The sequence below is a fragment of the Tympanuchus pallidicinctus genome, unplaced genomic scaffold (assembly GCF_026119805.1).
Source record: "Tympanuchus pallidicinctus isolate F22 unplaced genomic scaffold, pur_lepc_1.0 scaffold22, whole genome shotgun sequence".
Lineage (NCBI taxonomy): Eukaryota > Metazoa > Chordata > Aves > Galliformes > Phasianidae > Tympanuchus > Tympanuchus pallidicinctus.
In genome coordinates, this window is record NW_026294739.1 from 21,756,692 (window position 1) to 21,772,725 (window position 16,034).

Below are 16,034 nucleotides of genomic sequence, written 5' to 3' on the forward strand. Positions count from 1 at the left end.
AGAGCTACAGAAATCTGTCTAAAGTATTGTAACCACAATTTAAAAGTAAACGCAGCTGATTTTCAAGCAATTATTATAATTAAAAAAAAAAAAAATAGTTGTGGACATGCCGGATGACTCAAGGGCTAGTGAACATTTTACCTGAAAGTTATCAAATCAGAATCAGCCTGGCTTGATTTTAATGGATGGTGGCTGTTTGGCAGGCTAAGTGAAATGAGTTTGCTAATGTAATTTCTAGGGGTAGAGGTCTTTGCTGACTACCAGAAGTCAGAATAGATCAAGTTACAGCATTATCTTTTCACTCCTACACATGATTTGTCTAAGTCAGATTTAAGGTAGTTTGGTACTTTGTGTTGCAACCAACTGTCCCTGAGACACGCTGCCACAGGTCCTGAATGACAAAACCTTACACTGATGTCTCTAAGGACACAATGCACCCAACATCCAGTTGGGTGGTGAACAAACAACCGCTTCTTTCCCTTTCTAATCAGGAATCCATTCACGTTCACCAGGAGGATGGAATAAAGTGGAAAATACAGCAAGAAGAAATACAGTCTTAATAGGTAAGAGTCATAAATTGTAATGGTTTACACTGGAAAACCTCAGAAGCAAAGATGCTAAGAAAGCAGGATTATTGTAGGAAGGTATGATTTTTTTCTCTGGCTCAAGAAACACGTGGGTTGAAAGACAGCACTGCATTTTTCCAGGACCATGGTGATTAATCTGTGCACATTAAGATGAGTTTCATGTCTGTATTATGACACACTTAATAAAAACTGTATCTGGTTATCCCATTAGGTAATACATTTATGTTTTCCTCAAGCAAAAATGCCCCACATGTGGAGCTTATGGAGTGCACATGTATTTGGACACAACCCTTTGAAAATACGTCCAGAGCCAAAGTAATTTTAAGCAGTAGGTTTTCCAAAATTATGTTTAGTCCTGCAACACTGGCTATAGAATCGAGTTTGTCTGTAATGTTGCTGCCCCCTTCCATACTTCTGATGCTCAAATATCTGTCTAGCTTTGGCAGGAAAATGAATAATTTATCACAGGATGCTATTCAAGTAAAAGCAAAATAAGGAAACAGAGAGTTTACACAACTCGAATCAGGAGTGCTGTAGTAAACAGTTACACTTATAACCCTACAGACTGGCCTTATACAACCTTTACTTTGCAGGAGCAAACTCTGTGGAACAGCTCCTATTTTTGCTGAAAGTTTAAGCTGTAAAATCAGCAACAGCAGGTTCTGAGGGCAGAGTGCTGATCCAGCACCTCTTTGGTAGGACTCAGCTTTGGAAAGCACCGACACTCACTGCAAACAAACCCTGCAGGAGGGCACTGACATCACAGGGGTCACTGTTGGAACATCCAGCCTCGCTGTATGCGGCAAGGGAATCCATGGCATGATTCGAACTCACTTGCAAGATACCACACCTGGCATTGCTAAGATTGGTAATAACTCCAAGTGAAATCTTACCTTCATTAATCACACACTTGAGCATCACAGACTGGGTTTAGACAGCTTTAAACATCTGTGTTGTATGAATTTGCAGGTTCCTAACAAGGAGGACACTGGCTAATTTGTAACAGACCACATCTAGTTTACAACCCAGTCCTGCCAAGCCCTTCTCCCAGCACCAACAACTCCATAAACGTCAAGTATGCATAACGAACGTTCAAGAGAGGAGTTGGGAAGGGGGCAGAAGGTGATAGAAATCATCTTGACATCGTTCAGCATCCAAGTTATGTTTGGCATACCTCAGTACAGGACTTTATCTTCAACTTTCTTCTCATCTCAGAGGATCTAAACACTTTTTCCTTCCAGATCTTGCTCACAATTCTCCTTCAGTATGGACCTGCTGGACAAACATAGTTATTGACTGATTAGAAGCTAAACCTCATTACTCCCACTAAGCCTTGCTCACTTAGACTGCTGTGTATGATTTTCTTAATAACCTACAGGGGATGCAAATGAAATAAGAACAATTTTGCATCAAATAAAAATACCAGAATTACTGGAAATAATCTGTGGTAAAGAGGAATTCAATCCTGCACCTTCTATGGAGATCAAACTATTTTTATTTACTATAAAAGACACACAACAGGTGATTAGAATAAAGGACAATAACAAACATTTGCTATTTGAAAATGCTGACATGGAAGAAGGGAATCTTTTTTCTTCCCAATTTTTCTTGCAGGCAGATCGCCCTTTGAATGTGGGATCAAGCAAAACCCACACCATTCATAATGACAAATTGAAAATGTGTTAAGTGCAAATTTAATACATTTTCTCATTACATCAATGATCTCAACAAAAATAAGATGATCGAAGTACATTTCCAGAATCTTCCTCCCTCCACTTAGGAATAGTAAACTTAAAAAAACCCAAACAAACACAAACCTTATTAATTTCTTCATTCACAAAGGAGAGCTGATGTAGGCAATTTCCCCTGAGATATTTATGTCCAGAACTTGCAGGCTTATTTCAGTCTCCTACCAATATAATGGTTTTTTCACAGATCTGCTAGACAGCCCAAAATAAATACGTTCCTACGTTATTTCTCTCTCGGATTCAGGTAGATGGTGGACAGATTGTTTTGGTAACTGTATTTATTTGGTACGGTCCAGTTTGACTAATCTGTCATTATTTTAAAGACACGCTTGGACAAACAGAAACTTCAGACACTGAGAACAGCCTCTCTGCATGCCATTATTCTTTTCCACAAAGGTCTGCATCAATAGACACAATCTGTATATTATTGCCCATGAAGAATGCAGAGAAAACTGTCTTTTACTGCATATCAATCATTTTAATACACTTAAAATTGCGTAGGAAATACAGCTATTGAGAACTGCTGAAAATGTAACACGTTTATTTAAAAGAATAACATTGTTTTTCCTTAAATAAACTCCAAGATGCTGACAGCAGTGGGTAGACACTCAGGAAAATTTGGAACAGCATTTCTTTCCACTCAAGACCACCAGAAGCGAGGCAGGAGGTGAGAGGCAGGCGGGCGAGAGCATCAATTCAGGAGGCCCCTCGGCAATGAGCCTGCCCACAGATGTTCAGGATTCAAACGCTGCTCCCGTACGGCTGAGTGGAAGGAAGAAGAGATAACAGCAATATAATTTGCCCTGAATCCTCTTCAGCTGCAAAAGATCTAATGGCCCAGGGTGGTATCATTTGTACTGCAACTGTCTGAGCATTGGTAAATCTGAACTTTCTTTGACAGTCTTATTTTTTTTCATTTATCTTTAAACTGCTACATGGTTATATATTTTGGGGGGATTGGGAAGTATAAAATTACGTCTCCTTGGGCTGTCAAGTCTGCACCCAAGGGGAATCCAGTATTAAAAAAAAGCAAATTACACGGCTATCATAGCCTTCCCTTCTCAGCAACCCAAGTAACGCAGCAATGAGCTAGGGAAAAAGCACAGGATGGAACGTTATGTGTATTCAGATGAAATATTTATTCTCTGTACAACTCCTGCTGACTATTAAAACCCTCTCCAAAGACAAAAACAGAACAATCTGGTGGTGGGATTTCACAGTGCTCACAGAACTCATACTGGATGGCTGCAGCGGTTTGCTCAGGCCACCGGACTGCCCATCAGCCTTTCCTGCCGCAGAGCAATCAGCCTCTGGAACCACTTCTCTTCTGCTTCTGCCTTCTCAATGAACAGCTGAGAGATGAAGGGGAGAAGAACAAAAGTAGGCACAATTTGTTACAACGTGTTGAAATACATACATGAAACGTCAGTGCTAAGAAGCCCAGCTACATATAGGGGTCAAAATACTGACATAAATACAGAAGTCAAGGTTGAGACGTCAGTGTTTTTGAAAGTCAACATGGTCTAAGTTCAATCTCCCCCTAAAACAGTGAATCTGTTGGTAGCCATATCCATTATTTGCAATTTGCATTAGTTTAATTCTGGCAAATCATTTTTAACTTCCTAATTCTTAAAAAAAAACCAACAAAACAGCAGCTAAAATGCAAGTGAAAATACAAAACAAAAGTGTTTCACTTGTATCCATTTGTCTTTTAGCCAAAGGAAGCTCCTTGTTTGTAATTCTTCTCCGTTGGATTACGCAAGGAAAGTAATCTGTTCTGAGCCAGTGAGTGGCCCACTGGTAAATACTCTTCAGACCACAGACTAATTGATGAGCAGCATGGCACGGCTGCAGTTAGAGCTCGTGGACCTGGCCACATTCAAGGGGCCGTGTTGTTCTGAAAGAAACATATCACCACACTTACATTTGGGTGTGCTAAAGAATTATCATCCTGGTATTTGATGGCAGTAGGAATACTGGCAGGCACTGTTTCTTTTTCGGGGGCAGATGCTTCGACAGATCCTGCTCCTATAGTTACAGGCTCGTACTTTAGTTCGGGAGGCTCTACTGACTAAAAAGAAAGAAACACAGTGAGCATTTCATCCTCGGACTCCCGCACACGACAGCATCTTAGCCGAGCATTCAGCCTTCTTTGAACTGCAGCACATGCCCACAGAAAGATCCTCCTGCGAATGCTTCTCAGCATGCACGGGTTGGGCACGGGCTCACAGACACACAGAGAGGAAGGAGGTACTGCCAAGGGCAGTGGGAGGGCGCTGGTGGTGGGATCGCTTTCTGAAGAAGCGGTGTGAACTTCTCGGATATTTCTGAAAAGAAAATGCATGTTCTCAGGGAAACGCACAGCGGTGATTCAAAACGCTTTGTTGTCAGGGGGGAGAACTGAAGCAACCCTTTGTTTGCGTGCTTCCAAAGCAGGGCCTGAGTTTGCAGAAGAGCTGGCAGCCAAATGCAGATAAAGTCCTGAAATGTGGACGTCTCACATTAGGTTTTCAAAAGCTGTCTGAAAACAATGCCATTTTGTTTCAGTGAGTAAACACGGGCTCGAACTCTGATTCCAGCTAAGGAGAATAAAATATACTGATCCCTACCTTTAACTACAACGTAAATGCCTGCTTACTTTTGCATTTTAATTCTTCTGCTTTTCTTTAAAAACATCTTCATGACTGCATACAGTTTTAAAAGACTTTAAAATCGCAGTTGTGCAGCACAGTCACACTATCAAAGCAGCTGCATTTCATGGACACTGTTGCATGCTTAAAGGTATCCTTCCTTCACCCACACAGCAACACAGGAGAGTCCTTGTCCAAAAGCTGATTCCGGTGGTGGCATTAAGGAAGGTCAGCTCTGACGCTCCTTCATCAATCGTATTCACAGCGTAGCTCCCACCTGACTTGGAAGGGATTATGCACCAAGAAAGGACTTTGCAAACTTACCTTTTTGACTTCTTTACTTGATCTGAATGTCTGTGGAACAAAGGAGTCACTTTCAATAGCTTCAATTTCTTTCACTCGTTTCACTTGCTCTACCAGGGTGGCTTGGTCTACAAAAAGAAGGTGTAGTGTCAGTATACATTACTGTAAGCCTGCAATAAATGCTGTGCCAAAGCAATGCACTCACTGTATTTTACCACAGCATACACTGCTTGCAATGCAGCCTACAAGATTATTTTACAAAGAAGACACAAAACCTTTCTTCTTTAGTACAGCTAACAGTGAGTTGGCACTGCTGAAATGCATGCCAACATTCAAGATGTTAATGTAAGAATTTTGAGAGAAGTCCTTGCAATACAGTCACTAGATTTATGGCATGAGAACTTCCTGCAGGTGAGGATTTGTGGCCAGAGCCAATACGTCAGGGGAGCCCAATCTGCATGAAGGAGCACAACTGCTTCTGCTGGTATCGAGGGGAGTTTGGCTTCAGTTGTGGATGTCCACAGCAACGAGCCTTGCCCTGTGTTCTCATTGCAAGCTAGGTTTGCACCTCTGTGCTGCCTGCTCATTACAATACACCTGACCAAAAAGAGTATTCACTTTACCTTCAGTTTCTGCTTCTTCAGATTCGCAGCTCAGTTAATCTCATCTCTACCTCTGTGTCTGACTGTAGTGACAACTGAATCTTCATTCCTTTTTTTCACTGCACGCTTTTATTTCGGCCCGTGTTTCAGAGCCCTGCTGGCCTGCTGCTGAGGAATTCTGTTTTAAAAAAAGATTTCTGACGGTCCCATAGGAAGTGTAAAAACAAACAGGCCAATGCCTTGCCAGAGAGAGGAAATCCTCCTTCACCAGGGTGCTCCAGCTCGGGGGCACTTGGTAGTCACAGCGTTGGAAGTGGGGGTCAGCAATGCAGACAGGAGAATGGATTTGGGACCAGCTGCTCTCTGCCTGTCACTGCCTTCTGTCCGGGTCTTACTCAGACCGGTGGGGATGACAAATTATTAAGGGCAAAAATCACTAAATGTTGAGAATTACATCAGTGACATTAACTTGGGAAAATGGACTGGAGGAAGCATAACCCATTAGTGCGTGATATTTTTTGACAAACACATTATTGGTAGATAAAATGACTTCCATGTGTTGTTTGTCAGATGTCAGTAGAAAGGATATGTATTTCATAGTAAAATCAAGAATAATGGAGTCAGAAAGCTGAGAGGCTACAGACAAAAAAGAAATCAATACTACCTCATTGCCCAGCAAGTCCTTCTACTGTGCTACCGTGAGCAAAACAAGCTAACTACTGCGTCGGGATCGTTGGGGCCGCCTCTTACAGATAGGCCATTCCAGAAGGGTTGCAATTTATTTTGTTCTTTTTCTCACGAGTTGACAGGTACAAGACCCCAACAGACAGCAGAGCCAACACCACCACTGCAGAGAAAGATCCCCATCCCCTGGCTTTACCCAGGGCTCCACCCAAAGTGGCAGCATCCCCAGGCAAGGCTCCACACTGAGCTGCTGTGGCCAGGGAGAGGTTTTAATGCTAATTTGTGTTCTTCACATCCAACTGTAAGTATGAGTGCTTACATTGCACTGCTTTAACATATTATGACTGCATAATCTACCTTTCATAGTAAACAAGGTTGCACAGCAGCATCTCTCTTTGGTAACAGAAGTACCAGGGGTAAAATCTAACAGACAACAACGAGGAATCCAGAAATACATGACCTGGGAACACCTGGATTTCTGCTCTACGCTCTGCATGCACATTCACCTCCCTCCCCATTTCCCAAGCCCACTTGAACTCTGCAGCCTCCTCAGGCATCCAAAAGCACCCAGGGCAGAGCTGAGGTGGGCTCGTGCAGGGGCAGGGGGGCAGGCAGTGGGGCAGGCAGTGCAGCCAGTGCCCCCACCCGAGCCCCCACAGCCAGAGCAGGGCACGCTGCATTTGTCACTGCAGCCCACGTCGGAGGCACGCTGCTCTCTTTTCTCAGCACAAAAGCAAGATATGTAATTCGATGCGCAATTTACCCTTGTCTCGTAGGAGATTTTTCCCTGCTAATTGATAGAAATTAAGCCATTAATCAAGCCACTAGCCATCATTCAAACCAGGGAAGATGAATACAAACTTTCATCATAACCACCTTCCCCATTTTAGTGTTCATTAGCATTAATTTTTAATGCAATTATGCTATTCTTTTACGCTGAGCTCATAAATTACTGCTCTTTTGTTGCTCGCTGGCCTTGTAAAATCCAAGGTAATGCTTTGTGCTCTGATCTTAAAGGCAATTACTGGGTTCTTCTATCTTTTATGTATCTGCATCCCAAATAACCCCTGTATTGTATGTACAAACTAACGAGTGGATATATTACGCATACGCTTAATATGTAACAATTTGTCTATATTGAACTTCTCCGAGTCTCTCGAAGGCTTTCAGACAAATAAAACTATTTCCACACCCACCGCTCCCCACTGCAGGCACCAAGGGAGCAGAGCCGGGCCCTGCCCAGCACAAGGTACCACCAGCAGTGGCAGCACAAGCTGTGCTCTGAGCTCTGTGCTGGAGCAGCTCCCAGCGCTGCGCAGTGCTGCCGGCTGCTGCAGTGACTGCCACGCTCGTATCCCAGTGCACCTATTGATCCTCAGCAACACGTCAGGGGAAGTGCACGGGAGTGAGAACCACCCTGGTTACCCTCAAACACCGAATACAAAGTAAGTGGCTAAATGAAAGATGGAGCTGTGCTGGGGTACAGAAAGCATCGGATAAAATCCATCGCGCTGAGGAGCGTGCTCTGCTTTCCAGCTCTCCCCACCTGATGCCCGCTGTACCTCTGTCCTTGCTCCCTTCTTCACATCCCACCAAGGCCAACGGGCACCCACTGCACACCACTGTCACAAAGGCACCAACTCATGCGGCCCTTCAGAGCCTGGTGAGCCCTAAAGCAGCCTGGGCAGAAGTTCCTGACAACACTCTAAGATGACGCCTGGATAGCAGCAGTACAGATCTGCACACTGAGTAACAAGAAGTGAGTTACTGGCTCCTGCTAAGGAAAGGCTGTCCGAGATGAAGCAACACTGAGTGAAGCAGAGATCCTACAGAAAACTTGCAATAATTCACCTAAAGGTCACAATGTTTAACCCCACATTTTCCCCTCAATTTCTGCAGAAATGGAAAAACCTACTTTCTTCCAACTGCTATTGGAGAAAACAGCTCTAATACACAACCCCTCTGGGGAACGGATATAGGGAGGTCACCTTCCCTACTTTCCAGCACGGAGCCCCGCAGGGCCCTCTCCTGCTGGCAAGAGGCCTTGGTGCCAACGAAGGCTAAAAGGCTCCTGCCCAGTGTTCTGCTTCTGTTGGCACTGCCTGCTGTAAGCTGCACTCTGCCCACAAACACCAAACCTCAGTGGGCAACAACACTGCTCGACCCCTTCTGCCAACCCCTGCTCCCTCAGTACGAGCCCTGGAGGCAGGGTGTGCCAACGGGGGAGCCAGGGACCCACAGCCTCCACTGCTGCTCCCACGGGGCCACCCCAGCCCACGCAGTCTGCCTGTGTCTCACTGGCTCTCCTCCATCCACTTCTCCCTTCTTTCTGTCGCAGCTGTTTGGCTCACTGCTTTTCACAGATCACTCACACTTCAGAAATGGCGTTCGCTTCATCTTCGCCCTTGTAAAATTTATTTTCCTGTACATTAAATATATTTTGGTTTAAAATGAAAAAGAAAGTGATGATTTGGAGACAAACACAAAGTTGTATTTCATTCCTGGAAGGAGCCTACACATGATGTGGTTTCACTGTCAAAATGCAGAGCTGGGAATTTTGCCACGTGAAATTATAGGAGCGCAGCTCAGGAATGGGGTAATGCCTTAATGCTTCAGCACGAAGGAAAGAAAACATAACTCAATTAAAACATTCGCTTTGGGGATTTTTCTGACACTCCATATACTTGGGAAAACTGCCACCTACCCTGACCTTTCTGTTATAATTATGTATATCATCTTAAATATCATTAAGTTAGCCTGTATTTCACTCATCTTGCATGTTTACCGAGTGTCTGGATTTTTTTCTTTGATTTTAATAACTGATTTCCAGGAAAGAAAAATACTTAAAGTGAATGACACAACTTTGTCGCAATAACACCAGACTAAAAATTATTCACCAGCAAACTTTGCTGCTCGGTGCTTGGAACTTTGGCACTTTTAGATGCAGTGCAATGATGTGCACGTGGACTTGGACCAAACGTGGATCTTTCTGTGTGACTGCAGTTCGAGTCTAAAAGGTCCTTTTAGCTGCATCACCGGATAGCTCAGCCATCCTGGATCTAGTGCCAACCACACTAGGGAAGCATCCATCCCTTACCATGCCAGTAGGTTTCCATTACCCAGAGGCTCTTTGAAGATCCAGGGCAGCATGGAACTTATGCAGGATCTGCTCAGACCCCATCCATACACAGTATGGACACAGAGCGCATCGGAAGGAGCTGCTGTGTGCTCATCATAGAATCGCACTGCATCAGCAAGGCATCACACATCCTGCCTTCACAACAAGTCCTGCACATTACAAACATGCATGAATGCAAAGGCATGCCTCTCTCCCAAAATCCAGCCCACCTTTGCAAGGCTGCCTACCTTTCACTTAGATTCACTTTAAAACTTGACAACTCACAACTGGACAAACTAGCACACTGTTGCATCATTTTCCACCTGGCAAGGGCTCGTACCTACAATGAAACCACGCTAAGTGCCACAGCCACCTGAGGAGCGACCTTCAGGGGACACAGGTTGTGCAGCCCCCTGTGTTCCCCGCCGTGCTGCTCCACTGCCCCAGCTCTGGGCTGCGCCACGGGGGGTTGGGAAGGACTGTGCCCAGCACACAGCCAGCAGCATGGAGCCCATCCCAGTGGTGACCACGTAAGAGCTGGTGACCGAATTGATCGCTCACTGACAGTGCTCAGCTCAGCTCTGCAAATGCATCAACTGGGTAATGAGGAGCTATTAAGTCTATTGATTTCCTGATTTCAATTGATAGCGAACAGGCCAAAGCTACACATCAATATTTGCGTAACTAATACCCATGAGCTAACAATTTTGACAAATGAAAACCTCAACAGAGCAAACAGTGAAAATTAATGGAAATTTAAAGACCAAGCCTCAGAATTTAAGTGAAATATTTAAGGGATAATCACGCTTTATATTTCTTTCAGGAGAATTCTGTGGGTTTCTGTGCTGTGTTTTTTGGAGAAGGGAGCTGTGTTTGTGTGGCTTTTGGTTTTCTTTTGTCTTCTTTTAAATGGAGAAAATAAGTGAACAGGAATGGAGAAGCCCATTGCCCTGCACTCCGTCTCCTGCCCTTGTTTATCTTCCCTTCCAGAAGCAGCTTTTCAATAGGTAGCTATAAATTTGTTGTAAATGATTGAAGTCAGATAACTAATTATGTGATTGCTTTACAATCCCATTACCTTAACTGATGCTTGTCTCAGACTTATCCTTTAGCACAAATAAATGCCATAAAGACGACGGTAAAATACGCAACGTTAATGAAATACAGAAGCAATTTTTATTTTTTGTCTGTCTTAAACTTTGAAGACAATTTCCAGACCTTTAATTTATAAAAGAATTAATAAATCACCCCATGAGACAGAGCACAACTTCATCTGTGTTCCCACTTGCAGAATGGAAGTAGCTAAAAGCCGAATCTGTGCTGGTTTTTACAGGCCCAACCCCAGCCCCAGCACCCCTTCCAGAGCAGCCATGCAACAGAAACTGGTGCCAATTCTTCATCTAAAAATCTACCTCTGAAGGGATCTGAAATAACTGTTTTTAACACGATGCTGATGATACACCCGTAATACGGAGCAGAGCATTTTTCTTTGGGGGAACAGGAGGAAAAGGAAACAACTTTGTCAGTTGGGGTTTCAGCTTTGAATCATCATCATCTACCCATGGAGCTCTTCATCTTCACAGAGGCATAAATAAAACGCTAATTATACCTGCTGTGCTTACTGAAATGCCTCAGATACCAGCTGCAAAGTGATTGTAATATTTAGGCACATCTCGCCGATATCCTAACCCTTAATGGATCCCACATGTTAATGGGCTTCAAGCCTGAAGAAAATCCACCTAATTTCTTCCCTCCATAAATGCATATGAAAACAGACAAATGCTGCTTTGCGTTTTAACAGAGACGAAAAACAAGACACTTCCACAGATGATATAAGGGAAGTTGTTGGTTTTAATCCATTTTCCTTCAAATAAAGGTGCACTGCAATTTCTCTGCAGCCATCACGCACAGCCTTTGTGCAATGCTCTGCTCCACAGCTTTCCAGCTAATGCGTGCAATAAAGCCAAATCTTGGACTATTCATGTGCAAACTAAAGGATTAAAACGAAACACTGCACCTTCCAGGTGAAATATGTACGTCCATAATGCTGCAGAAGAGCAGCAGTGAGTTCACTCCAGGTAGGCACAAGCACGGCTGATGCTGGGGGCTGCGTGTGCTCTGCTGACCCAACTGTGCTGTGGTTCTATGAGGATTCTGTGACTTATGGTAAAAAATTACGCTTACGTGCTATGCTCTTTGCCATTTCCGGAATCATCACTAATACACTTCTGAAAACAGGGGAACTATCTGCAAGTTATGCCTTACTGCTGGTCAGAGCAATTCCTACTAATTTAAATACATTTAGTTAAGGGTAAAAAAACAAAGCTTCTAAACAAAGCTTTCCACAGAACTGCACACCTGCAGAGTGCAAGTTGTTCCTAAGAGCACAGCCCTGCTGTGAGATGGCTGATGCTGAGGCCCGCGTCCACGCAGCAACGTTACCCTGCATACACTTTGTTCACTTCTGGATGTTCTTCCTAATGTGCTGCACTGAATTTTTTTCAGTCGTTGGCTTTCCTGGATCACATCCTGCACTATTCTACAGCTGTGCCACACAAGGAAGCTCAGCACTTCCACAGTCCCAGTGTGCCACGGCCTGCGCAAACCGGGGCAAACAGCTGGAGGCAGGAGGGGGCTTCTTTCTTAGCCTCGACACTGAGTGACACAGAGCCAGCCTGAGTTAAGTCCACTGCCATAGCAATGAACTTCAGTAAAATTTACTGGACATCAACTGCGACCTAAGGCAATAACTAATGAACTTAAGGGCATCTTAATATATTTCTTTATCAGTGAGTAAAGCACTTTAACTTATTACAGCCCGACGGCCTGACCTCATGCAATCAAATCATTTGTAGCAGATTCAGATGCCGTCTGTAATACCACCAGCACTGAGGTGCAGCTTTTGGCTGTCACCAAGAGAGTGCAGAGTGAAGCAGGATGCTCCATGCGTGGCCCTGTCATGGGGAAACCCAACCGTGTGGCACGCTGGCTCTGCCAGAACTCACATCAACAGGTTAAAGATGAGGGACACCTCATCCAAGAGATAAATCCCAAAGGCAGCTGGGAAAGGGGTGAGCTGTAAAAGTCCACTTAGAAAAGAGCAAAACTACTGTTGTGGGAAGCATCACTTTCCATTTTGATGTAAAAGCTGTCAGTCCACATGTTCCAAAGCAGCCACCCAACACCAGGACTGCCGTGCAATGCTCAGACACAAACCCCATCGTTCTCAGACTCAAAGAATTTACCTTTCTTTTTCACACACCAGGTTCAACCTGCAATACAGGTGACACTACAGCTGCACCAACATTTCAGTAACACCCGTGAATTAAGCACAGAAGAGTTGCTTCATTTGGGTTTTAAGACAATTCCCTCCAAGCACAGAGTGCTCTAATGCCTCTCGTGTTTGCATTCCCTGTTCTTCCACCCACGTGGGCTTCATTTCCAAGCCCATTCAAAATGATGTTTTCCAAGCATGTGCCACATGACTTGTTCATATAAATGGAGCAAATTAAACTGTCTCCACATATATCCTATCACATTTGTAGCCCCGATTCCTCTCCTTAACACGTGGCCGAGACACCGTATTATCTGCCTGCGGAGGTTGACCTCAGGATATTAGATTCTGCCACATAGCTCTCTTGTACTAAACCGAGGGGAAACACTTAATCACCCCTGCCTTTTCAGGAAAAAATCAACTTTAAATTTGCCATGATGAAAAATCAATAAACCAGTAATTGCTTGGCTTATCATTGCGCGGAGGAACAAATTGGGAAGCGAAGCTTAGCGTCCACACAGATTTCAGTGAAACACAGAGTTTCAGGATCACTAAGCCAGAAAAGGGAAAGGTCTCCGAGTGATAATTAAATCTACTCATGCTGATTTTCTGCCAAATTTATTTCCCCAGAGTATATAAAAATGTTTCCCTGCTTACCAGCTAGGCATAACTAATCAATTCAACACTGGGCCAGCACGCATGAGAAACACAAAATGCAAATTGGGGATTGAAGGCGTGGGGATAGCACCAGCCCCAGAGCAGGCAGCACAGCCACACCGATTGATGGATTGATTCCAAAGGAGCAAACCTCACTCAGCTGCATGTATACAACCTGGGCTTGTTCTCAGCGCCTCGCAGGGCCTCCTCCTCCTTGCAATTGCAGGACGTGCTCTATGGAACCTGTGTTTCACATGGGCATCATCTTCTAAATGCTGTTCTGCACGATGCTCTCACACAGATGATCCCGAAGCCGCGTGGGGACGTGGTGCCACGTGCTGGGATGAACTGCTCCAGGGCTGTGTCCCCCTCCCACAGCATTGCTCTCATCGCACATCTCCGTTCCCTGAATGGGCTGGGCAGGAAAAGCCCTCAAGGCCCTGGTGCTGTGTTCAGACAGCCCCAAACAGAAGGAAGGAAGCAAAAACAAAGCAGAAAAAGAAAAAGCCCTCCGTTGAAAATACTCTTGCAAAAGTAGTGCATTCTTTATTAATAGACCTAATTTCATGCAGCGAATTAGCATAGCTCCAATGGAAGTGCAAATGCAATCAAACTGAAAAATTCAAATGAGAAGGAGGGAGCCTTTCCCTTTCTTTCTTTGCTTTTTTGTCACAAAAATGATTTTTGCGCGTGTCCTTCAACTGGCTATAGGGACTATGGTAATTAAAGCACTGAAAGCAGCACAAGCCCCCAGCCTCTAATCTGGAGCTCGGGTCAGCTGTCTGTAGATTCTAATTTGTCCTCTATTTGTATTCATGACAGCAGAACGCTGCATATTGAGCAGCAAAGCAGCGGGAGGGTGCGGCGGTGGGCTTGGAGGTCACATAATTTGATTTCTGAGCAGATTACATGTAACATCCAACATCTAATCTCACACCTGATTTGGCAATAAAATTATAATAAAAGTGATGTTGGGACACCCTCGTGATGGGGTGGGGATGCAGAGGCGGTGTGATGAGCAGAGGAACAGCTGCTGGTCTGCACGTGGCCATGCTTCCCGTGGCTCCAGAGCAGAGCTGGCGGCTGCTGCAGGTGCGCTGGCAGCCCCACGTGTCTGCGCTGCAGAGCGACATGTTAAGGGATAGAACGGAGAGTTCTGGGGTGCTAAACCAGGAGATGGTCATTTTGGTTTCATACAAAACAACACTTTGTTGATGAATCTGGGGATATTTGAGGCAACTCTAGCTTGAGCAGACAGAAAGGGCCAGCAGGCAGCAGCTCCCCACTGCAGGGCGGCTGTAAGCGACCCATCCGTGCAGGATCTGCACCACTCCATCAATAGGATTTCCACCCACAGGGCCGGGGATGATGATACACCTGTAAAAGGGAGGATTCTCAGGCAGAGAATCACTGGGATCAATCGAGCCCGAAACAAAACCACCGCGTGAACTCCATGATCAGACACACAGGATTTTTCACTTCTTTTCCATTTCCTCAATAGGAATGAATTTACTGAAAATACAGAAAATTGTTCTCTGCAAAGCAGAAAACAAAACAGAATGAAACCTACTGCCTGCAAAGCACACCCAGCACAGAAATGGAGCCACGCAGAACTGGTGCTCCCCACGCTGTGTTGGGATCATGTGGCATGGGACGCTTCCACGGGCTTGGTATGCCAACACACTTGTTAAACAATTTCATAACCTACTCATTTTCCACTGAAAAGAAAACATTTTGTTCTTAATTAGTAGCCAGCCTTGCAGACAAATTGATAGACTTTGTTCAATGAGCTTCTCTTCAGGACGCATCTCTATTCATGTCACAACAACACAGCAGCCTCACGACTTTTTCAAAGGCACCACAGGACAGTTCTTCTGTTGCGTATTAATAAATTTTCCTCCTGCTTTCACTCTAACTTACCACTGTTCCTTTCCCCCTAACTGACCATTTTCCCTTTTGCTTTCCCTTACTCAGCCTTCCTAACTACTGCAGGTAAAACAATTGCCAGCAAACGAGTCCCTCACAATGGAAAACCACACACGCCTTTTCCAACACAGGGGCTACAAATGTGCACCAGAGGAGACCTCGGCACCTCGGCCTGCAGCTGGGAGGCAGCCCCCAGCCTGCCTCTGTGTGGGCATAAACCCTCCTGCTCTGGGGAGCAGTAGCTGGGTGAGGAGCACAGATGAGGACTGATGATGGACGTGGTGCCTCCCCCCGACTCGTGTTCTCTCTGACCAACAGCGTGCGTGAGAACTCAAATCTAACTCAGCTTCACCTTCCGGCATCTCACATTCCCAAACCAAACCAAGTCGTTAGAATATTTTGATTGTGAATGAAATTAACTACAGCCACAAATCCAAAGAGTACCTTTTCCATGTAAACTCAACACTATCACTCTGTAGGCACGGATATTTACAATCATGCAGAA

At 44.7% G+C, this 16,034-nt stretch overlaps 1 protein-coding gene across 1 annotated transcript in view; it reads right to left on the reverse strand.

The window, feature by feature from the left end:
- Positions 1-2,792: 2,792 nt before the first annotated feature.
- The window catches only part of RSRC1 (arginine and serine rich coiled-coil 1), a 111,269-nt gene continuing 98,027 nt past the window's right edge, over positions 2,793-16,034 (reverse strand). The window contains exons 9-11 of the mRNA XM_052686116.1: positions 5,290-5,396; positions 4,260-4,406; positions 2,793-3,687 (exon numbers count right to left, since the gene is read on the reverse strand). Of these exons, the coding sequence (XP_052542076.1) occupies positions 3,595-3,687; positions 4,260-4,406; positions 5,290-5,396 (347 nt within the window). The 3' untranslated portion in view covers positions 2,793-3,594. The remainder of the gene's footprint in view (positions 3,688-4,259; positions 4,407-5,289; positions 5,397-16,034) is intronic.